The sequence below is a fragment of the Micromys minutus genome (genome assembly GCF_963924665.1).
Source record: "Micromys minutus genome assembly, chromosome: 7".
Lineage (NCBI taxonomy): Eukaryota > Metazoa > Chordata > Mammalia > Rodentia > Muridae > Micromys > Micromys minutus.
In genome coordinates this window covers 60,424,149-60,447,985 of record NC_137976.1, presented here as the reverse complement: position 1 = coordinate 60,447,985, position 23,837 = coordinate 60,424,149, and the positions used below count along the sequence as shown (strand labels likewise).

Below are 23,837 nucleotides of genomic sequence, written 5' to 3'. Positions count from 1 at the left end.
CGTCTGGAAGAGACAGTGTGTCTGCTCCTTCCCGGGCCAATAGACCGACTGGCAGGACAGCAGGTCTGAGCGGCTGGGTCTCCGGCCCCGGGAGAACCGCGAGGCGGCCAGAAACTGGAGCGTGGGCACTGGAGGGCTGCCTCCGTCGCAACGACGAGACGGAAGTCCAGCGGCGGCCCGAGCCCGGCCTCCGGGCGGTACCGGGTGCTCCTGGAGCGGTGGTCTCCGGGCTTCCGGAGCTGGCAGGCCCAGCGGCCTCGCGCAAAGAGGCGGGTCCTCACCGGGTAAGAAGGGGATGCGACCTGCTGTGGCGCGAGGAGACAGAACCACTCTCCGCCCCGAGGCCGCCGCGCTCCCGGAGAACGTTCTTTCATTCCCTTGCATGACGCAGCGCATAACTAACTGTTTACCTGACATCACAGCTCCCGTTTGCCTCGGGCCTGTGGAAACTCAGGCCGTCTGGATTTCAGTACGCTGCTGTATGGGAGAATAAACACCAAAAGCCTCGCTGATTTTTCTGCGTACTGTGTGTGAAATACGACATTTGTTCCTTTCCGGTGTTGACGTTGGGAAGGCCTCATTAGCATATGAAGATGGCTGCACCTAAAAACTCCATCCCTCCCTTGTCCGAATGTCAGTGCGGCATCTGTATGGAAATCCTCTTAGAGCCTGTAACCCTACCTTGCAACCACACGCTCTGTAACCCATGCTTCCAGTCGACTGTTGAAAAAGCCAGTTTATGTTGTCCCTTCTGTCGCCGCCGTGTCTCTTCGTGGACTCGGTACCATACCCGAAGAAATTCTCTGGTTAATACAGACCTGTGGGAGATTATTCAAAAACACTATGCAAAGGAATGCAAGCTTAGAATCTCTGGACAGGAATCAAAGGAAATCGGTAAGTAAAATTAAACATGTTTGTTGGGTAAAAAGACCCAAAACCGCTTAGAAAGGGAACCATCTTTTTGTTTCTCGAGACAGGGTTCCTCAGTATAGCCCTGGCTGGCCTTGAACTCTTGAGATTCACCTGCCTCTGCCACCCGAGTGCTGAGATTAAAGATGTGCACTGCCACCGCACTGCTGGAACCATAATTTTCTAATTTAAAACATTTTTTAGACATGTTTTGAGACAAGATTTTATTACTGTGTAGCTTGGGGTGGCCTTAGCCTCACAAATGCTGGCGTTGCAGGTGTGCAAGAACACACCTGTCCTTTATTCTGTAGTATCAATGAGGGTTGTTACTGTAAAGGGCGGAATAGCATTTTGTGGGCTGTATGGTCTACCAAAGACGGTGAGATCTCCCAGTGTAGACTGTGCATTAATTTACATTGCCCTTTATAAATGAAGATAGTGCCAATGTTTCCATAAGACTTTAGAGAAAAAAAAAAAAGGTGCAGATTTGGCTTGCCAATGAACCATGGCTAAATAGCCCCTGTCTTGGAATGTCACTATTACTAACGAGCTTAAGAACAATTCTTTATCTGCGGAAGTAGCAGCATTAAGTAATTGCAGATACTTAGGAAAGGAAAACTTGATTTCTTATTTTTTTTAAGTATGTATTTAATTGAGTATGTGAGTGTATGTGCACTATGTGTATGCACTGCAGAGGAGACATGAGAGCCCCAGAACGGAGTGACAGACAGTTGTAGGCTGCCACGTGAGTACTGGGAACCAGCCAAACCCAGGTCCTTGAGAGAGAGAGAGAAAGAGAGAGAGAGAGAAGAGAGTACATTCTCCAGCCCCATCAGTAAGCATTCTTAACCATGGAGCCATCTCTTCGACTCTCAGAAAATTCTTTTTTTTTTTTTTTTTTTCTTTTTTCCATTTTTACTTACATTAAATACATCGATAAATCAGCAGTTGCATTCTGTTACCACGATTGTTATGTTAGGAGAGTGAAAGAAAGGCGAACACTTTCTTAGGGAAAAAATAAAAAATAAAAGGCAGAAAAGATAAGTCCTTACCCTAAAAACTGATCAAAAGAAAAAGGTAATGGGAAGGGTGGGGAGATAACAGAACCCCGCAAACCCAACAGAGCTCAAACGAAGGCAGAAGAGCTGGCAGGAGGAGAGACAGCAGATAGGCCCAGGAACTAAGGCCAATACTGATCCTAAGAGGAAGGGAGGAAGGAGAAAGCCTAGGGAGACCTGGAGAGCTTCAGTCTCCACTTGCAAAAAGGATGTGCCTGGGTGTTTTGTAGATGAACGGGTTCTAGGAAAGCAAAAGTGTTTCAGGGCCATGAGAACTAAGGCTGCCCCTGGAAGAGGAAGAGAATTGAGTCCTAAGTGGAAGAATCTAAGTTAGGTCCTTGAGAATCTTGGCTTCATGGATTTCTCAGCTGGAATGCAAATTGGTCTCTGAGCCAAAAGTCTGTCCGTTCTTCTGCAAATTTCCCCCAAACTCTGGCTAAAATGTCAAGTTTCCTCTTGCTCCCATAGACACCCTCAAACGTCTTAATGTGGTACATAGAGAGGCCAGAGACCTCCTGATGACACAAGGCAGTTGTGAGGCACCCTCATTTCTGGTTACCTGCCATCAGACAAGCGGCCTCTGAGGTAGGAGCCCCTAGTGGTACATGGATTAAGTAAGAGTAAGTGGGGGTGGTGGTAAAGGAGAAACTAAACCCAAGATATTAATGAAGGGGAGAAGAAAAGAGGGCTAATGGGAACCAGGAGGTAGACGAGACTGTACAGAGAATAAAGACTTATACGTATTTACAGGGAAGTAGCAAAGACATGGTAAGACATAGCAAATTGAATGTGAACCCTGGGAAACAAGAACACTCCTTTTGCCTGACTTTTCTTTGATCCACTACCATGGCCCATGCTATTCTGAAGCCACTCCCCAGTTGCTTGGACAAACCTATACCCAAGAGTAGAGGTATCAGTCAGTCAGGAAGCTAGCAGTGGAGACTGGATGTGAGTGGCTGCCACTGCTACTGTCTTCTATAGGGCCTCTCCAAACCTCATTCATTGTAGATTCCATTTAATTGAAAAGGTTGAAAGATAGGTAAATCAATCAATACCCCTCCCAAAAAAAAAAAAAAAAACAAAAAACAAAAAACCCGTGTATCTTGACTAAACTACCTTCAATTAAAGTGCAAACAGCAGGGGTGTGGTGTCTGGAGCTAAGGCCATCTCAAGGGTAGAAGAAATGCCTATGTATATGTAGGCGTCAGAGGACGGTATCAGAAACTGGTACCTCCTCCAATTAGATCACAGCAGAGCTAAAGGTGCAGGCAATCAGTGAAGATTGTTTAGAGCACTCTGAGGTCCAATCCTCACACTCAAGTGGGGTTAGTGGAAGGGGACAAGAGGGAAAACAGCCACGGATGACACTGCTCCTCACTTCCACCTTTGTCCTGTTACCTAACAAACTCCCACTCAGTGCCTGCGAGCTTGCCTCTCTGTTCTCACTCCTACCTAGGAACACCCTCCACAAGTCCAGCTGATTGGTAAGAAACTCTTACCAGATAAATAAAATGAAAAAGAAATGTTTCCTTACTCCCTCCTTCAAGTCTTACTCTCCTGGCAAGGTCTTTAATGTAACTAAAAGTATGCTCCTCCCTTCTCAGTACCGTCATCACCTTGTGAAGAGGAGGAAACAAGATCTAGAAGAGGGAGTGCTGAGTGGTGGGAGAGGGAGACAGGGGACTAAAGTCTTCTCTGAAACTCTGGGGAAAACACAGAGGGGATGAGGGGAGGGACAAGGATGGGACAATGAGGAAGTCACTGCTTTGCACTTAGAATACAAAGTGAAGAAAGTTTATTTTGGAAGGAAGGTCCTGGGGAGATTTGACCCCAAACCCCAGAGTAGGGCATAGTAGTGGCAAGAGCTACCTGGTGTTGGTTGCTGAAGCTTTAAAAAGTGCCATGACGGAGCTGTCAGGAGGCAGCCCGTGGGAGCCAGGGCCCAGTGTGCTGTTACCATAGGTGTGTGCTGAGGGGTGGGGATGGAGGTTATTTCTTAGCTCTCGTGCTAACTCCTTACATATTTGCTGCTAGCCACCCCCTCAGTTGCTACAACACTGGGTCTTGTTCTGCTGGGACTGCTCATGAAGATCTATGCCCCGACTTTGGCCTGCTGCACCCCCCAGATTCTGGGGTTCACTCTTGGGCAACTTCTTTGCTATTGCCAGGAAGAGATCGTTCACATTCATAGCAGTCTTAGCTGAAGTCTCCATAAATAATAAGCTGTTGTCATCTGCCTATGCCTGAGCCTCTTCATACTCCACCTTGCGCTTGTTGGCAAGATCAGCGTTGTTCCCGGCCAAAGCAGTAACAATGCTAGGGCTGGCTTGCCGCTGTAGTTCCTTTACCCATGTCTTTGCCCGGGCAAACATTTCCTGATTAGTTATATCATAGACCACAATGGCAGCCTGGGCACCTCTGTAGTACATGGGTGCTAAACTGTGGTATCGCTCCTGCCCAGCAGTGTCCCAGATCTCAAACTTGACTGTTGTGTCATCTAGACACACGGACTGGGTGAGGAAGGCTGCTCCAATGGTACTTTCCTGTATTCATGGAACTGTCCTTTGACAAAACATAACACCAGGCTAGACTTCCCCACTGCACACTCTCCCAGCAGAACCAATTTGAACTGGCATATTTTGCTGGCCTGGGGCTGCCCACTGGGCCTGGCTGTACTTCTGCTAGTCATAGACAGGTCATCAAAGTAGGAGAAGGTAGAGGGAGGGGAATGCCACAAAAAAAAAAAAAAAAAAAAAAAAAAAAAAAAAAGGCAAAGTGGGGAGGGGAAGGGGAGGGACTTCCAGGCCTCAATAGTCCTGGGGCTCAGTCTCTCTAAGCCCAAGCCTGTGTGAAACAGACAAACAGCTGCAGCTCTCTCAGAAAATTCTTACCCAATTCAATTGATAAATAAGATATCAAGAAATCAGGGCTGGAGAGATGGCTCCGTGGTTAAAGAGCACTGACTGCTCTTCTAGAGGACCTGAGTTCAATTCCCAGAAACCACATGGTGGCTCACAACTATCTGTAATGCAATCCAACGCCTTCTGGTGTGTCTGAAGACAGCTACAGTGTTCTTATACACATAAAATAAATCTTAAAAAATAAAGATTTATTAGAAAGGATGTAGCGGCAGCCCTGGCTGTGGTGATGTGCACTTTTAATCATAGCGCTCAGGAGGAGTATCAGTTTCCTAAAGCCAGAATGACAGAGTACCACAAACTGTATGACAGAAAAAGAAAAAGAAAGAAAATTCCCTACTAGTTTTGGAGACTAGAAGTCAAAGTGAAACCAGGGCCTTTGACTGGTTTTTGATCTCTTCTGTGTGTTGGTGTTTTGCTTGGTGTATGGTTGTGTGCTGTGTACATGCCTGGCACCTGCCAAGGCCAGAACAGGATGTTGGATCTCTTGGAGCTGGAGATAGAGATGGTTGTGAGCCATCATGTGGGTGCTGAGAAACTCAGGTCCTCTGCAAGAGCAGCCAGTGCTCTTAACCACTGAGCATCTCTCCAGCCCTGTCTCCTTCTCTGCATGTCTTGATACCACCTCTCATTTGTGCATGTTTGTTGTTTTTGTGTCCAGATTTGTCCCATATTTACAAGATTACTAGTCATAATTAAAAGATCCACCCCAATGACCATAATTTGATTACCTCTAAATGTTCCAAATAAAATCCTATTCTGAAGCTCAGGAGTTAGAACTGGAACACAGCTCAGCAGGAGAATCTAAGCTTCCTCTCAGGAAAACTACACGACATTAGAGAATACAAAGACCCAGCTGGCATGGTGGTTTGTGACTCATACTTCTAATTACAACAGATGAATCTGAGGCAGGAGAATCACAAGTTTTAAAATTTTTTTAAAAATTAATTTATTCACTCCTCCTCCTTAATCTCTTAGTATACTTTTGGTTTGGTTTTGCTTTTTGGGTTTTTTTTTTTGTTTGTTTGTTTGTTTTTTAAGTACTTTGTTGGTGGGTTTTTATGGCCCAGTGCATGCTAGATAAGAATTCTGTTGACCCTTGCTTTGCCTTTTGCAGTTAATAGAAATAATGTGAGTGCGTGTGCGTGTGCGTGTGCGTGTGTGTGTGTGTGTGTGTGTGTGTGTGTGTGGTGTGTGTGTGTGTGTGTGTGTGTACACGTGTGCATGTATGTATGTGTATTAAGTTTTAATGGGAGGCCAAAGTTAGTCATAAAGTTCTGTGTTGCCCTAATCCTGTATTTTCCATTAAAACAGTGGGTGAGTACCAGCCAGTTCGTCTGCTCAGTAAACCTGGGGAGTTGAGGAGAGAATATGAAGAAGAGATAAGCAAGGTGGGTATGAAATAGTTTCAGTTTTTGTTTTTATTTTGTTGAAAATGCCTTTGCTGTGCTTTTGATCTCATAAATCCTAGATTTACATAAAGCACATGTTTATATAACTATCATGTGCTGAAAGGTTAATGATAAATATACTTTATAGCTGCAACACCCTCGCCCCCCTCTCCATTAAAAAGCGTTTGGTTGTGTTAAGACATGGTTTCAGAGGTATCCTGCCTCTACCCTCAAGTGCTGGCATTAAAAGCATGTGCCAATTAAACTACCTAGAAGCCCCGTTTATTTTTATCTTATTTTATGTGTATGGTTTTGCCAGCTTCCTTGTGTGTGTACATTTGCGCCTGTGAATGATGAGTCCAAAGTTTGATTATCTGGTGTCTTCCCTGATCCTTTTCCACCTTGTTCTTTGGAACTTCAGCTCATCAGTTTAACTAGACAGGCTAACCTGTGAACACATGGGATTTAGAGGATGCTGATACACCTTCTGTTTGGTGCTGGGGATTCAAACTCAGTTCTCAGTTCCTTATGCTTGGATAGCATGCACTCTACCACACCGAGCAGTCTCCCCAGCACCTCGTCAAGATTCTGTTTGTTGGTTATAAAGATAGTGTGTGCACAGAGAGTTCCTTTCCTGTATAGCTCCCCACCTATTCCTTTTAGACAAAATGTCTCCCGAACCTGGGGCTTGCAGCTGCTGCTGCTGCTGCTGCTGCTTATTTCTCAGCTAGTCTGGAAGCCAACAAGCCTCAATGGCCCTCCTGTTTTCACACACAAACACACACAAGCAATATTTAAAAACAAAAACAAAAAAAAACAAAAACAAAACAAAAAAAACAAAAAAAAAAAAAAAAACTAGGCCTGGAGAGATGGTTCAGAGGTTAAGAGCACTATCTGCTTTTCCAGAGGTCCTGAGTTCAATTCTCCGAAACAATATGGTGGCTCACAATCATCTGTAATGGGATCTGGTGCCCTCCCTGGCCTGCATGTGCACATTCAGGCAGAACACTATATACATAATAAATAAACCTTTAAAAAAGCAAACAACATGATGGTGAATGTTTTTATTCCCCATACACTGGAGGCAGAGGCAGGTGGATCTCTGAGTTTCAGGACACCCAGGACTACAAAGAGAAGAGACCCTGTCTTTTAAAAAAAGACAAAAGTAGCAGGTCTAAGGTATTCCTGCCCTGCTCCACCCTTGCAAATCTTTCTTTTCCTTAATAAATCTGTCTGCTCTGTTGAAGAGAGCAGCAACGAGGTTGGTCTTAGGCAGCAGGTGGCTTTGCGTGAACTGGGAAAAAGTTGCATGTCTGTGCTACTGTGGTGGAACTGGTAAGGACTGAGGGGAGGGCAAGAGGTTTGAGTCTTCTACCAAAGCTCTGTTGGGCTGACTGGGGTGGGCTTCCTGAGGGTGGGACTTTGAACTGGCTGTATAGGAGTTTGCCCATGGAGATTTGAATTTCACCAGAGATACCTTCTTACGAGTTTTCACTTTAATTTTCTGTTACAATTATTGCGAAACAGGAGTATTTTAGAAATTCAGAAAAGGGTGTCCTTGATTATTCTTCAGGTGGAGGCTGAGCGACAAGCCAGCAAGGAAGAAGAAAACAAAGCCAGTGAGGAATACATACAGAGACTGCTGGCCGAGGAGGAGGAGGAGGAGAAGAGACAGACGGAAAGAAGGAGAAGTGAGATGGAGGAGCAGCTGAGAGGGGATGAAGAACTGGCGAGGAGGCTGAGCACCAGCATTGTAAGTTTGGACAGACATACTGCCACCACAACAGTTAGAAGTCTTTTAGGATATCTTTGTTCTACTAACAGGAAAAAAGCTTTTGGTTTGTTTGTTTGTTTGTTTGTTTTTAATTTGTGAGTATATACTGCCTGCGTTCAGGTGTCCCCAGGGCCAGAAGGGCATCAGATCCACCTGAATCACAGGCAGTTGTGAGCCACCTGACATGGCTGATAGGAAGTGACTCTAGAAGGGCAGCGAGTGATTTAAACCTCTAGGTGTAGATCTCACAGAGGCCCGCCGCCTCTGCTTCCCTCTGAGTGCTAGTAGTAAGACTGTGTGCGCCACTCCCAGCCCAGCATTTTCATGAATGCAGCATTTTGTGCATTGTTGCATATTCACTGTAGTAGGGTACATATTTACCAGGGTCAGGGTTATGGGTTAAATCTCGGACAGGCAAATAAGTTATCCCCTCAACCAGATCCTGTTTTATTTTAGCATTTATTTAGTGTATGGGCACATGAGTGGCAGTCAAGAGGACAGATTGCAGGAGTTGGTTTTCTCTTCCTCCTGTGTGGGTTCTGGGATCAAACTCAGGTCTCCGGGTACGCAGGCAAGGGTGTTTACCCCTTGAGCTGGCTCACTGCTCCTCCTCGCCTCGTCCCTAAGTAATATGTTGTTATCTTACTACTCAATTATTGCTTATAAGAAAAATGAAAGGCAAGGTGGGAAAGCATATGCTAAGCTCTAAGGATTTTAGGACCTAGTGGCTTAAAAGAGCCTGGGATGGAAGCCGACGCTGTAGCACATGCTGTGGCAGTGAGCTGTATACTTAGGTTTCTTTTTAAATAAAATCCCTGGGGTGTGGGGGGGGGGCTATAATGATGTTTAATTTCTTTCCTACTTTTGAAAAACACACCTGAGAATATATTTTATAAAAATAAAGTATACCTAGAATTTTTAAAAAATGACTCTTACCATTTGTAATGTACTTAAGCTTTGTGATCTATCCCCCTTTTGTTGTATAGCCTTTCCTCAGTTTGAGTTAAAATTTAGAAAGATATATCATCAGGAAATTAAATTGACCAGCTCTGGGTTAATCCTAGCACTTTGGGAGGCTGAGGTAAAAGGATCACTGCAATTTCAAGGCCAGTATGAGCTACATGGCTGAAACCGTGTCTACAGTCATTTAAAGCAGAAAGTGGGGGAAGGGAGGCAAGGAAGGAGAGAGTGATAGTCAGGTGTAAGAGTAGGATAATGAGTGGGGTTGAGATGGAGACACTGGAGAAGGGAATTTGGAGTTACTTGGACCTGCAAATTCTGGTTTTCACATGAAGTCAGAGTAGATTTATTGAAGTTTTAGGGTAATTGTTTATTATAAAATTTTAGAGATGGGTAAACAATTATGACTTATTTCTGTATAATAACTTTTGCTCCAGATATATTCTTGGCTCTTTAAATAATATTTTCCACAACAGAGTAAGGTAGCTATAATTACATGAGACTGTCAGGCTGACAAGGTGGCTCAGCAGTAAGGAATGCTGCTTACACTTGCAAAGAACCCAGGTTTGATTTTTTTAGCACCTACATATCAGCTCACAGCCATTTCTAACTCTGGTTCCAGGGTCTCTGGCATCCTCTTCTGAACTATCAGGCATGCACGTGGTACATAGACATATATGCTGGTAAAATACCCATACACATAAAATAAGCAAATTAAAAATAAATAAATAAATAAACCATGAAATTATTGGCTAGGAGATTATTTAGAAAAACTTGAATAGGCTTAATTTTGTTTATAGAGGTATACCTCTATATCTCAATTAATTTTGGGAGCTAAGGATAGTCACATCTACATAAAATAGCATAGCTTTGCATATAACCTAAACATATCCTCCTGTATTTTTTTTTAAGATTTATTTATTTATTATATATAAGTACACTGTAGCTGTCTTCAGACACACCAGAAGAGGGCATCAGATCCCATTACAGATGCTTGTGAGCCACCATGTGGTTGCCGGGATTTGAACCCAGGACCTCTGGCAGAGAGCAGTCAGTGCTCTTAACCACTGAGCCATCTCTCCAGCCCCTGTATATTTTCTTAATTTCACTACATTTATGTATTTGGTGTGTATGTGTGCACATGAGAATGCACTTGCACTGGAGATCAGTAGACAACTTGTGAGAGTTGGTTCTCTATCTTACTGACCATGAGATGGAACTCTGGTTGTCAGACTTAGTAATGAGCAGCTTTAACTACTGATCCATCTTGCCTTCCATGGACTGTAAATCATTCCTTATGATCACGTCAATGGTATATGGATGCCTGTTGCAAAATAAAGACTAGGAAATAAAAATTAAGTAAATACATACTCAGTAGTCTGTAAAGAACTTACAGAATTTAAGTGAGGGACTAGAGTGATTAAGAGTATTGACTGCTCTTCCAGAGGACCCAAGGTTCAATTCCTAGCACACATGGCAGCTTATAACTCTCTCTAACTCTATTTCCAGGGGTTCTGATAACTTCAACATACATACAAGCAGGCAAAACACCAATGTACATAAAATAAAAATTATTTGTCTTAGTTGGTGTTTTGCTGCTGAGAAGAGATACCATGACCAAGGCAACTCTTATAAGGACAAAATTTAATTGGGGCTGGCCTACAGGTTCAGAGGGTCAGTCCATTATCACCAAGGTGGGAGCATGGCAGCATCCAGGCAGACATGACACAGGAGGAGCTGAGAGTTCTACATCTTGTTTGGAAGGTAAACAGGAAAAGACTGGTTTCCAGACAGCTAGAACGAGGGTCTTAAAGCCAGTGACACACCTACTCCCATAAAGCCACACCTTCAAATAGTGCCATTCCATGGGCCAAGCATATTCAAACTACCACATTATTTTAATTTTTTTTTCTTTTAAATGTTTATTGGCTATTCTATATATTTACATTTCATATATTGTCCTCTTAAAATATTTTTAATTAAAAAGAATATTTTGAGTTAATACAATTCAAAGCTTTTTATTTCATCAAATTTTTTAAAATAAAATATCTTTGTATGTGCTTCTTGTTACTGAAGAACAGTAACTACGAGAGAAATATCTTGGCATCTCCTCTGAGTTCCAGAAAGTCAGATCCAGTCACAAACAAGTCACAGAAGAAAAATACAAACAAACAAAAAAACCTTGGAGATATTCAAAAGTAAGTGAATATGGCTGTCATTTACCCACTGACTGTCTACTGTATGTCTGCCTTTGGGTTGTGTTCATATTGACGACCAAATCTGTTTAAGGTTTGTTAATGAGCTTTCATTTTGTCTTTTAAAGATTTATTTACTTTTTTATGTGTTTAAGTGTTTTGCCTGCATGTAAATGCATAGAATGTAATGTGTGCCTGGTGCTCTCAGGTGCCAAAAGACAGCACTGGACTCCCCAGTACTAGTTATGGATGTCTGTGAGGCATAGTGTAGGCCCCGGGAACTGACCCTGGCTCCGTATCAGGCAGCACACACGCACGCCTGCTGCATCATCTTACCAAAGCACTCAGTGGCACACATGCCTTTAATCCCAGTATTCAGGGGGCAGAGGCAGGCAGACCTCTGTGAGTTGAAGACCAACCTGGAATACAGAGCTAGGTCTAGAATTGTTCTAGTTCTGTGTAGCCCAGGCTACACAGGAAACCCTGTCTTGAGAAATAAAACAAATTAAGAGCAGTAGAGGTAGTTTAGTGGTTAAGAATACTAGTTGTTTTTCAAAGGACCCAAGTTCAATTCTTGGATTTAAATCGGGTACAGTGGCTTATAAACCACTCAGGAAATACCATGCACTTTTCTGGCTTCTACAGACTATGAACACATATAGCATACAGTCATACAAACATACGTACATAAGTAAAAATTAAATGAATCTTTAAAAAATGTGGGCTGGAGCTGAGCATAGTGGGACATCTAGATGTACATTACTTTAATCCCAGCACTTGGAGGCAGAGGCAGGTGGATCTCTGGGTTCCAGGACAGCCAGGGCTACACTGAGGAAAGGTGTCTTGAAAAACCCAAACAAAATCTTCTATTTTGTTTTTTTGTTTATTGATTTGGTTTGGTTTTGATTTTTCAAGACAAGGTTTATTTGTGTAGCCTTGGCTGTCCTGGAATTTGCTCCGTAGATCAGGCTAGCCTTGAACTTATAGAGATCCACCTGCCTCTGCCTCTCAAGTGTACCACCACTGCCCAGCTAAAATCTACCCCGCCTTCCATTTCTTTTCTTTTTCCTGCTAGCCTGGTCTATAAAGCAAGTTCCAGGACAGCCGGGACTGTTACACAGAGAAACTGTCTGATGAAAAGAAAAGGAACTCTTTTTAAAGTAAGCAATGAGGACTAACAAGGTAGCCTCATGAAAAAAAGCTTGCAGTACCAGCCTGGCAATCTGTGTTCCCTAGAACCCGAGAACAGCGGAGAAAGAACTGACTCCACAAAGTTGTCTTTGTCATGCATGCATGCATGTGCACACGCACATGCACGTACTGTGGCAGTCATGTGATAGTAAACATAAAATCCCTTATATACACACAGTAATAAACAGTAAGATATGAGAAACTGAAGTCTGTATAAGGAGAGAGATGAAGAAGAGGCCCTGTAGGGAGGGAACTTTATAACCAAACCTCCCCTCAACACAACATTAAACCAAGTAGTGTGTTTGTGAAGTGCACCAATCTCAACAGTATTTCCTAGGGAATTTCTGCATGTCAGAATAACCCTTTGGAATAAGATATATTTGCACAAATGCCAAGTGTTGGGGTATATGAACCACTACGCTTGTAAGACAGAGGCAGGTAGAGCTCTGTAAATTCAAGGCCACCCTAGTCTACGTGTGGGTCTTCAGCACAGTGAAGGCCCTGTCTTTTGAGACCTTTCAATAGAACAATATCTCAAAAAAAAAAAAAAAAAAAAGAAGAAAACCTTTTTCCAAACTGTCCTTCAAATTTATGGCCTTTTTTTTTTCCATTAATTGTTATTCCATGCATATATGTATTCTTATATACATATACATTCCTAAATACAGTCTGATCCGTCTGTACACTGTTACTTGTATGTGTGTTTTCAGCACTGATCATTTGATACTGTTACTTTTGGGCTCCCCTGGAGAAGAGGATTTTTTTCCACTATCAGCATTGCTTGGTTGCTTGTAGTTCTTTGTTTAGGGTCCAGGCCTTGTGGGCTTTCCCCCACCTACTTTGGCATGTCAAAGCTAAGTAAATTATAATCTCAAAAAGAAAAATAATACACACAAAAAAAAGTTTTGTCATTCACTCTGGCCTTTTTCAGTGATATTCCTTTCCCATGCATTACTATTCTTTCATAAACTGGGTTTTTTGTTTTTTGTTTTTTTGTTTTTTTTTGAGACAGTCTCTCTTCTCGGTAGCCCTGGCTATCTGGGAACTCACTCTGTAGACCAGGCTGGCCCCAAGTTTAGAGATCAGAGGCAGACAGATCCACCAGCCTCTGCCTCCTCCACCTCTACCTGCTGAGTGCATTACCACTGCCTGGCCATAAATGATTTCTTTCATGCCTCTTATATATATTCCTGATCTTTAAAGGACTATGGTTGCTTTTTAAAAGGATGCTTTGAATTAGGTATAATTGATTCATTTAGTCCTACTTACTCAAAAGGCTAAGTAAGACAGGAGAACTTGGAATTGAGCCCAGCTCAGACATTGTAAGGGACATGGTAAGTCCTTGTCTAAAAAGGAGAAGGCATAGGTTGTAGAAATTCATGTTTAGCAGTTGGTAGCAGTGAGTGTGGTGGAATGCTGTAGATCCCTTTAACGCTTCACATTGTCAGGAGGGCCTTAAGGGCTGCTTCCTGCAGCCATCTGGAAATCGAGTTGTCAGGAGGATAATGAAATCCTCTCATCTAAATGTTGGGGTGTCAGATGCCTCCATGGTTCATGGAGTTGAAAGAAGAGCTTATATAATGTGTCAGCTCTTGGTTTGTACTAACTGCATCAATAAACCTTTTTTATATCATAGGAGAGAATTAGTTTAAAATGATAAATAGCTATTAACATGCATGAGAACCTGGGTCCTTGCTGGAAGAAACAATAAAAGCCATTTTACACTTCTATTTTAAGAAAAAATAATAGCCAAATTTTCTGTCAAGTCATAATAGCCTCCTAAAATAACGATTTATTATTATTGTTTTGTTATTTGCTTATTTTTTGAGATAGAGTTTCTCTGTGTAGCCCCAGCTGTCCTGGAACTCAGGCTCCCCTTGAACTCAGGTACTCTGCCTCCTAAACACTGGGATTTAAGGTGCACACCACCACTACCCAGCCTAGAATGATGTTTTTGTGACTTTTGAGAAACTTTATGGTCTTCCACTATTTGGTCCTATCAACCTTTTAAACCCTTTTCAAGAACTCTGAGATATTTAATATGACCTTTTCTTCCTTTTTTGTTTTTCCACTAAAATACAGTCATGAATCCCTTACCCTCCTCCATCCCCTGCAGTGTTATGCAGTAGGAAACTTGGACCTCCCGTGTGCTAGCTAGGCAGTCTGGCTGTCCTGGAATACTCAGGGTTTCAAATTTTATCTTAACATTGGCCTGAGACCTAGAGATGCTTCAGTAAGGTAGCTAGCAAACATAACCTTCAGGCATAAGTGGTTCATCAACCTTGTACCATATTGAATTTTTTTAAGACATTAAAGATTACTAAAAACTTTAAACATTTTTTGTTTGTTTGTTTAAAGATATTTGTTACCTAAGTTGAATCCTGAGACAGCGTGGGCATATAAAGCTCTGCATGAAGAAGACACCTGCAAGTCTAAGGTATGCCAGTGCTCAGAGGAGGGGCATCCATTCCTGCCTGCATTACTAAGACCTGTGCTGTCTTGGCTCACTTTTCTCTAATGGACCTGGGCCAATAGATAATTTTGTCTCTGTTAGTAAATACACAAACAAATGAGCTTTTCTGTTCCCAAGTTAAACTTTCTCTTTTCTTTTAAGATTTTGATTTATTTGTCTTCTATTTATTTACTTTTTAAAACATTTATTTAATGTATGAGTGTTCTGCTGCATATACATCTGATGCCAGAGAGGGCATCAGATCCCCTTATAGATGTTGTGAGCCATCATATGGCTGTTGAGAATTGAACTCAGGACCTATGGAATAGCAACCACTGCTCTTAACTACTAAGCAATCTCATTGGTCCCTATTGATTTATTTTTAATTGTTTTATTTTGAGATTTTGAATTTTTTCTTTCAAAAGATACATGGTTTCTCTGTGTTGCCATGGCTGTCCTGGACTGGCCCTGTATACCTCCTGCCTTTGTCTCCTGAGGACTTTGTTTTTATGTGCATTGGTATTTCACCTGCATGTATGTATGTTGTGAGGGTGTTGTATCCCTGGAACTAGAGTTACAGACAGTTGTGAGCTATCATGTGGATATTAAAAATTAAACCCTGATTCTTGGGCTGGAGCCATGATTCAGCGGTTAAGAGCTGTCTTAAAACAGCTACAGTGTACTCACATAAAACAAATAAATAAATCTTAAAAAAAAAGAAAGAATTATGGTAAATAGGTTGTGATATTTGCTACCATCAAGAAAGAGAAGGAAAGGTGGGGGAGGGGGCAGTGGTGTTGAGAATCCCTTATTAGTAATATGTGATTGTGTCCAGTGACCATTCATCTATCAGTGGAGCTGGCTTATGTTTTTACTTCATATACTCAGGATTTTTGTTTTCTACAGGAAACGGACAGTAGCGACATGAAGAGCCCTGTGTTGCAAGGCATAGAAATTGAAAACAATATGCCAACACTTTCTCATCAGATCTGCTTAGAAACTCAAGAACAAGGTCTGGAGTCTTTGGCAGAGTTACCTGTGTCATGGTTATGTGTAAAGGACACTGGACAGTGCCTTGAGGGGAAAGTTGAAACAGTACCAACCGATCCCGATGCCTTATGCATTGTAGATGACGATGGACCTAGAGCCACAGTTTCTTACGATAATGAAGCTGCAGCTCAGCCTCCTAGCAAACCAGAAAATGAAGAGTCCTCTGTGTCAGGTGTGACCCAGGTAACTGGGGGCAACAGAGTCCCAGCGGAAAGTAAAGTGTATCACTTACTAGTTGGAAAAGAGATTTCCAAAAGAGAAAACCAGGAATCTATGTTTGAAGAAGTCGTGGATCCATGCTTTTCTGCAAAAAGAAGGAAAATATTCATCGAATCATCCTCAGATCAAGAAGAAACTGAAGTGAATTTTACACAAAAACTGATAGATTTGGAACGTATGCTTTTTGAGAGACATAAGCAAGAAGAACAGGACAGGTTGTTAGCATTGCAACTTCAGAAAGAGGTAGACAGGGAACAAATGGTGCCAAACCGGCAGAAAGGATCCCCAGATCAGTACCAGCTGCGCACATCTTCACCCCCAGACAGGCTGCTGAATAGACGGAGGAAGCATTCCAAAGACAGGAACTCCCCAAAGCAAACTACTGCAGATGATTCAAAATCCCAGAGGAGAACAAAAGGTGAATATTGGGAACCCTTTAAAAGCACATGGAAGGGTTCAGTTAATGGAACAAAGATGCCAACTCCTAAAGATAATTGTAATGTATCTAAAAGTGCCTATCCCCTACAGCATTGTAATTCACAGAAAAGCATTGTTCAAATGTTTCGGAGATAACCAGGTGAAGCATGGGGAAAGAGATCTATAATCAAGTAAAGCTGTAGTGCAAAGCCAGCTCTCCTGTCATGAAATCCTGAGATGCCATTAGTTTGTGCACAGTAAGCACACTTATTCTCTTTCAGTTGTGGTTACAAAGGAAAAATTTACAAATGTGTTTCTGCAAAAGTCAGTGATAAGGAAACATCCTTGAGAACTGTTTCCATTGTTGTCAATAACTGCTATGTTCTAAGTGTGACATCTTAAATCTTAGGTATAAAAACCCTTGGTCAGGACATCTTCAGGTGCCATCTCCCTTTCCAAAAAGTTTATAACCTCTTTTTTTTTTTTTAATTAAATGAATGGGTAAGGAGTCCACACAGGTATCTTCCATAACACCAATAAGTTCCCACCCTAGTTTTAATTCTAAGCATTTAGCATTTCCTTTGATTTAAAATGGATTAGTATCAACATCAATTAGTTACAAAAATGCTGCTAGATTGTTAATGCAGAAGGGCTTAAGAGTGGCATGTGCTGAGTGGTGGATTGGGAGTTAGGGGAATCCCTGGAACTGAATGGGTAATCAGAAACTGGGTCCCGAGTGGGCACTGGATTTCTTGTGGCAGAACATTCTCCTTAATCCCTTTGCTAAGTGGCAGAAAATACTTAGAGTTTATAGCTTTTCATCCCATGGCATCTTGGTGTGAAATGGCAAATTTTTTATTGATCTCTTCTAGGAAAAAAATTATTTTAAGAAAATTATACTGTGCTCTGCTGTTGAACACTTGGCATCACCATACTTATTGCTTACTGGCTCAGACTCATGCGTGTGAGCGCACGTGGATGGGAAGTGGTGTGTGGGGGTTTGTCTTTGATTATCCTGGGATACAGACGAAACTGAAGTCATCTTGTCAAGTTGAGCTTCTGCTATCATCTTTTGTTAAGACAACTTAGCTAGCTGTAGTTTCAGGAGAATTTCTCTGGTGTCCTGGTTCCATTTATGTCCTGTGAACACAATAAACTGTCCTAATGCAGTGAGTGTGGCTCTCTCTCCACATTTTTGTCATTTGAATTTTTTTGTCCGAGTTTTGAGACCTTTTTTTTTTTATGTTTATCTTGGCAAAAGTTTTCTCTAAAAGCAGTTTAACTTAATGCTTTAAGGAGACAGTGTTAGAACTTCAAATTAGAAATTATCACATTGAGTCTTTGTGGAATAGTTCATGACCAAAAAAGGAATAAGAGAAACATTTCAATCTGATATAATGAGAATTTATATATTCGCCACTAGTTTGTCCTAATTGTAGTTGTTTTCAGATTTTTAGTTTCTCTGTTAGCCTTTCTGTTATTCTTATTGTTGGTGCCTTTGTGTTAGAAAACAGTAGATTTTTAAAAAATTGGTCATTAGTGAACTGCTTTTTCCTCATTTTTGTTGGAAAATACTTAATATTTCAGTATTAAAGCTGTGCAGATTGGGATAAAAAAAGACGCCTGGCATGTGGCACAGCCTAATCATTCCTAGCACTTTAGAGGCAGGGGGATCTCTGACTTCTTAAAAGAATTTAAAATATGATTAATAAAATTGATTTTCATGTTTATTTTACTACACTTTTACTAAAAAAAAAAAAAAAATGGCTACAAACCAGATAGTTTGTATCAAGGCTAAGGCAGGAATTTGGTAGCCAACCTTGGCTGCATATTAGACCTTGTTTATGGTGCTAGAGGGGAAACCCACAGCCTCACATATACTAGGTGAGCGTTCTCTCTGAGCTACATTCCCAGCCCACATGAGGGAAAGTCTATCTCAAAAAGAAAAAATATTTGGCTACATAAAAACTAGACATAACAAAATTCCATAAAACGTAACATGGCTGCTTGGCATAGTACCATACTCCCTTTATCCCCACTCTTAAGAGGCAGGCAGATCTCCGAGGTAGAAGGCAGCCCGGCCTACACAGAGACCCTGTCTTTGCATTCATTTACTGTGAGGGCTGGTGACTGTACTGCAGCGTGTTTGAAGAGCTGGTCCTTCCAACATGAAGGTTGTGGGATTTTACTAGGAAGCCATCTTGCTGCTCCTGCAAGGCATTTTTAATGAAGTTTTAAGTGGTAGGGTTAAGAGAAGGAAAGGCACACAGGAAGAGAAACATGAGAGCTTCTCAAAGTCATCTCTTTAATACTTTGGAATTCTGAATTATGTTAAAAATAACTAGTAAAAATAGCCTTAAATGTTCTTAAAATATTTCATGGTGCCCATAAAGCTCAGCCTGTACGATTCCATGTGACTTTTTGGTCTTGCTTGGCTTTTTTTTTTTTTTTTTTTTAGGGTATGCTCTACATATGGGTATTAAATGATGTCATTTTCATACATGGGTGTAGTGTATTTTGATCCTACTTACCCATCCTGGCTCCCCCCTTAACAATATAGCACAATCTGGCCTTGACCTTGCTTCAGCCTTTGTGCAACTGCATCAACCACCACAACCAGGTAGTTCTTAGAATTTTAAACTAGAAATTTTCAGCGTGAAAAAAAAATAGAGCATTGACTTTTTTTGAATTATTTTGCTTTTATTTTATTTTACTTTTATCATTTGAAACGGAATGTAAGCTTTCCCGGTAGGGTTGTGGCAGACCTACGGTCCTGTTGTGAACAAAGAAAAACTGGATTCAAAACAGAGCAAGGCAGCAGTGGCGCAGGCCTTTAGTCCCAGCTCAGGCTGCTGGGGGCCAGCCATCCGTAGTCCCAGGCCTTCTGGACTACACAGAAACCCTGTCTCGGGAGGGAAAGAAGAGGCGAAGCTGGAGCACAGCAGTTGTGTGCTCGCCTGATAGTCCCAGGGTCTTCGCTTCCACACTAGTTATTACTCGACAGGGTGAGGGGGGAAGTGGTGGGAGCACCTGGTTCACAACTTAGACTGGGCAGGAAGATCAGAGGTTCTAGGCTACTCGGAGTTGGAAGCTAGCCTGAGATTTATAGCTCCTCTGCCCTGGAGTTCTCCTTAGGCCAGCGTCTCAAAAATACGAACTGAACAACTTCCCTATTGTTATTTAGACAGTAACAACTACTCAAGAGAGAAGAGTTTGGTGGAACTACCTGCAAGCTGGACAGGAAGTTCCTTGGATGCAGCTTTAGTAAGCCCATTCTGGAGTGAGCTTTTCAGTGAGCAAGTCAGCAGCAGCTGCCTTGAGTCACGGTGTGTCTGTGAGCAACCTCTCCTTACCCACGCTCCTGTAGGGAACCTTAAAAACCACTGGCTCACAGAACAAAAACCATTAACAAAGCACAATCTAAAACTAGGTCTACAAGAAAATAGAAAATTTTGACACAGCTGGGTGTGGTAGCCCACACATTTAATTCCAGCACTCTGGAAGCAGAGGCAAGTAGATCTGCAGAGCTCTAGGCCATCCTTGTCTCCACAGAGCTTCCAAGCCAGGCAGGGCTGGAGACAGTGCTGTATAATGAGGTCTTGGTTTATGTTTTGTTTTTTAAAAGCAGGGGCTGGAGAGATGGGTCATCAGTTAAGCACTGGCTGCTCTTCCAGAGGACCTGGATTCAATTTTCAGCACGCACATGGCAGCTCACAGCTGTAACTACTCTGGCCTTCCTGGGCACAGAAACACATGGAGGCAAAAACACACTTGTAAAAGTAAAACTGAAACCACAGTGAGTAATCAATCTCCTGGCTAAGGAGGTGATGTTGGAGCCAAGGAGATTGTTACAGCTCTGATTGATAGGCTTCCAGAATGCTGGAATTAAATGCATGGGCTACCTCACTTAGCTATATCAAATTTTGTTTTCTTGTAGACCCAGTTTTAGTTTTTGCTTTGTTAATGGTTTTTGTTTTTGCATGTTATATTAATCAGGGTTCTTTAGAGTCACAGAACTTATGGGTAGCCTCTGTATAGTAAGGGGATGGTAAATTACGGTCCAACTCCCCAACAATGGTCAGCAGCAGCTGTGAATGGAAGTTCAAGGATCTTGCAGTTGCTCAGTCCCACAAGGCAGGCAGGTGAAGAATCTCCTTCCAATGTCTTTATGTAGGTCTTCAGCAGAAGGTGTGCCCCAAATTAAAAGTGTGTACCATCACGCCTGGGTTTGGGACTTGCTTTCCTCTGGAACACAGGTATTGAAGATCTGAGGGGAGAGGTATCCTGGCTGTTGAGCCAAGGAGTACCACGAAGTCACACTCCACAACAAATCTCACACAAGATACTTTATTGGGAGAGACACAAGAGGATGGCTGCCTCTGCTTGGGCAAAAGGCAGCAGGGAATGAAGAAGACAGGCTTATACAGCGTTTGTCTGTCTGTACACACACACACACACACACACACACATTTTTTTCTGGGCGGGTATTGGTAGAATTTCAAGTCCTTAACTTTTGGGATGTCCAGGGATTGATGGTTTTTGTTTTGTTTTTTGAGCTCAATGATTGGTGGGTTTTCAAAGCCAGGAAGTGAGCTTGGATTTTATACCCCATAGGAGAACACTAAAACTAACTGTAATTGAGGAAGAAATGTATTGCTTCCTAAGCTATCAGGAGCTCAGGGTGTAGGAGAGGACGGACCCTGAAAACCTCTGAGGAGGAAATACTTCCACTTGCAGACGAGCTGGAGGACTTTGAAGGATGGGGTCAGACTGGCACCACTGTAGCACTAAGAAAACCAAATGAGCTAGAGGTGGCTCTGCTCTCCCAGAACACAGGACAGCTCACAACTCCAGGGCCCAGTTCCAGGGAATCCACCACCTCTTCAGTGTCTACAGACTGCACACACACCGCATACACATAAACATAAAATGTAAATAACATAAAACCCTTTTCTCGGGCTGGAGAGATAGATCATCGGTTAAGAGCACTGACTGCTCTTCCAGAGGTCCTGAGCTCAATTCCCAACAACCACATGGTGGCTCATAACCATCTGTAATGAGATCTGATGCCCTCTTCTGGTGTATCTGAAGACAGCTACAGTGTAGTCATAAAATAAATAAATCTTAAAAAACAAACAAACAAAAAAAAAATAAAAAAACAACTTTTTCTCTGGGTGGGAGGCAAAACAGGGTCTCATGTAGCCAGGGTGGCCTAGGACTTGCTATATATCCGAAGATGACCTCAAACTACTGATTCTTCTATCAAATGTTGGGATTATAGCTGTGTGCGATGACCACACCTGGATTGCCTTTTTTCCCCCTTTAGTATTTTGAATTTTAATCTAGCAGCCATTTACTTCTATCAATTTTTTTATTTATTATTTTTGTTTTTCAAGACAGGGTTTCTCGGGCTGGAGAGATGGCTCAGTGGTTAACAGCAACGACTGTTCTTCCAGAGGTCCTAAGTTCAAATCCCAGCAACCACATGGTGGCTCACAACCATCTGTAATGAGATCTGATGCCTTCTTCTGGTGTGTCTGAAGACAGCTACGGCGTACTCACGTTCATAAAATAAATAAATCTTAAAAAAAAAAAAAAAGAAAAAAGGATTTCTTTGTACAACCCTGTCTGTCCTGATACTCACTTTGTAGACCAGGCTGCCTTGGAACTCAGTTATCTGCCTCTACCTCTCTTGTGCCGGGATTAAAGGGATGTGCCACCATACTCAGCTTGAAATCCTGTTCTTTATAGAAAGCCAAAGCAAAGACGTCTGGGAGTTACTTTAAATCAGAAATTTAGAATTCCATCTTTGAGCTAATAAAAAGAGGAAAACAAAACACAGGTGTTTTGTTAAGATGTCTGGAAACCTATTTCTACTTACAGTCTCTTGTATCCTAGGATGTTCTTGAACTCTAGGTAGTTTAAGATGATTTTTTTTTTAAAAGATTTATTATATTTATATGATAAATTGTAGCTGTTTTCAGACACACCAGAAGAGGGCATCAGATTCTATTATAGATGGTTGTGAGCCACCATGTGGTTTGTTGGGAATTAAATTTGGGACCTCTAGAAGAACATCCTGTTTTAGGGATGATCTTGATCCCCCTGTAAAGCCCAACTAACTCTGTTGTTGTTGCTATTGTTATTTTGAAGAAATTCCATTTGTACAAGACAAGGGGGCCTAAATTCCAATTCTAGGAAGAAAATCATAGAATCCTCCTAAGCAATCATTCTATGGTATTCTACCCCCCCCCCCCCAGCAACAGCCAATCAGGCTACAATAGCAGGGTCAAGGTACATACTGATAATTTAAGACATCCTGAAGATAGAGAATAGATAACTTAGGCATCCTGTTTGTCAGGTGGTAATGCAGTTTTTAAAATATTAACTTTCTGACCCGTGTGGAAATTCCTCAAGCTTGCTGTAACCACAATAAATACCCTGCACCCTTAGACTTGGGGCTCTCTCTGGCCCACTGAAACAGCAGCAGTGAGAGACCTTATGTGTTTACATCGATTAGCTTTGGAGTACCTGTAACTTGGGCATAACTCCTATTCTATGGACTCAACACAGGGCTTTGTACACATGCAAGCACACTATTGTAGATTTATGTTAAGGTGGGAGAGAGAGGCGAGGAAAAGTCAAGGAGCAGAAGTGGAGGCAGGAGGGAGATTCTGGGAGGAATCAAGATGGAGCTGGAGAAGGAGATCTAGATCCAGGTGGTCACAATTGGCAATAGGTAGTTGTGAATATTTTTAAAGGTTTCTATAGGTCTTTTTATCTCATATAGAAGGGCAGTTTGTATCTTTGTCTATTGGATATAAGCTTATCGTGTAGAGAGTTTGTGGACTGAGAATTTAATATGTAAATTACCAGGGTTTGGAGTCATGTTTTGTGCTGGACAGTGGAGGAAAGGAGCACGTTGGGTCGTATCCACGTGGAACAGAAGCAACAGGGCAGGCAGAGTGAACCGCCTGGGAAGGGAACTGCCTGGAGACAGCAGCTTGTGGACCAAGTGACAGAGTCTGTGCGCTCAGCTCAACACTAGAGCGGCGTCCACGGAGTGAGACCTCGGGGCCCATAAAAGGCTAAGCCATCCATTTAATATTTACTTCCACACACTATCAATGAGCAACATTCTCAACCCAGATGCCTAGAAATATCTAAACCCTCAGGAGGCAGAGGCAGGTAGGTCTTTGAGTTTGAGAATATCTTGGTCTACACTGTGTCAGGTCCCCTGAAAATTCCTTTTCCCAAAGTCTGGCATTTGGGGAAAAGCCAACATTCCTTCGGGGGCTTGAAG

At 42.2% G+C, this 23,837-nt stretch overlaps 1 protein-coding gene and 1 pseudogene across 3 annotated transcripts; one reads left to right on the top strand and one right to left on the bottom strand.

Moving 5' to 3' along the window:
- On the top strand, positions 1–22,091 carry RNF168 (ring finger protein 168). 2 transcript variants are annotated; one of them, XM_080919198.1, is made up of 7 exons: positions 1–894; positions 6,200–6,276; positions 7,850–8,029; positions 11,087–11,208; positions 14,755–14,833; positions 15,755–16,535; positions 21,931–22,091. In XM_080919198.1, the coding sequence occupies exons 1-7, from the start codon at positions 588–590 to the stop codon at positions 22,041–22,043; spliced, it is 1,659 nt and encodes a 552-aa protein (XP_080775324.1). In that variant the 5' UTR covers positions 1–587; the 3' UTR covers positions 22,044–22,091. The 2 variants fall into 2 exon arrangements, with proteins under 2 accessions (XP_080775324.1, XP_080775323.1); XM_080919197.1 differs by lacking the exon at positions 21,931–22,091 and having other exon boundaries at positions 15,755–17,684.
- On the bottom strand, positions 4,010–4,698 carry LOC308422551 (ras-related protein Rab-5B-like; annotated as a pseudogene). Its single transcript has one exon. The product of its transcript is annotated as a ras-related protein Rab-5B-like (transcript).
- Positions 22,092–23,837: the final 1,746 nt, after the last annotated feature.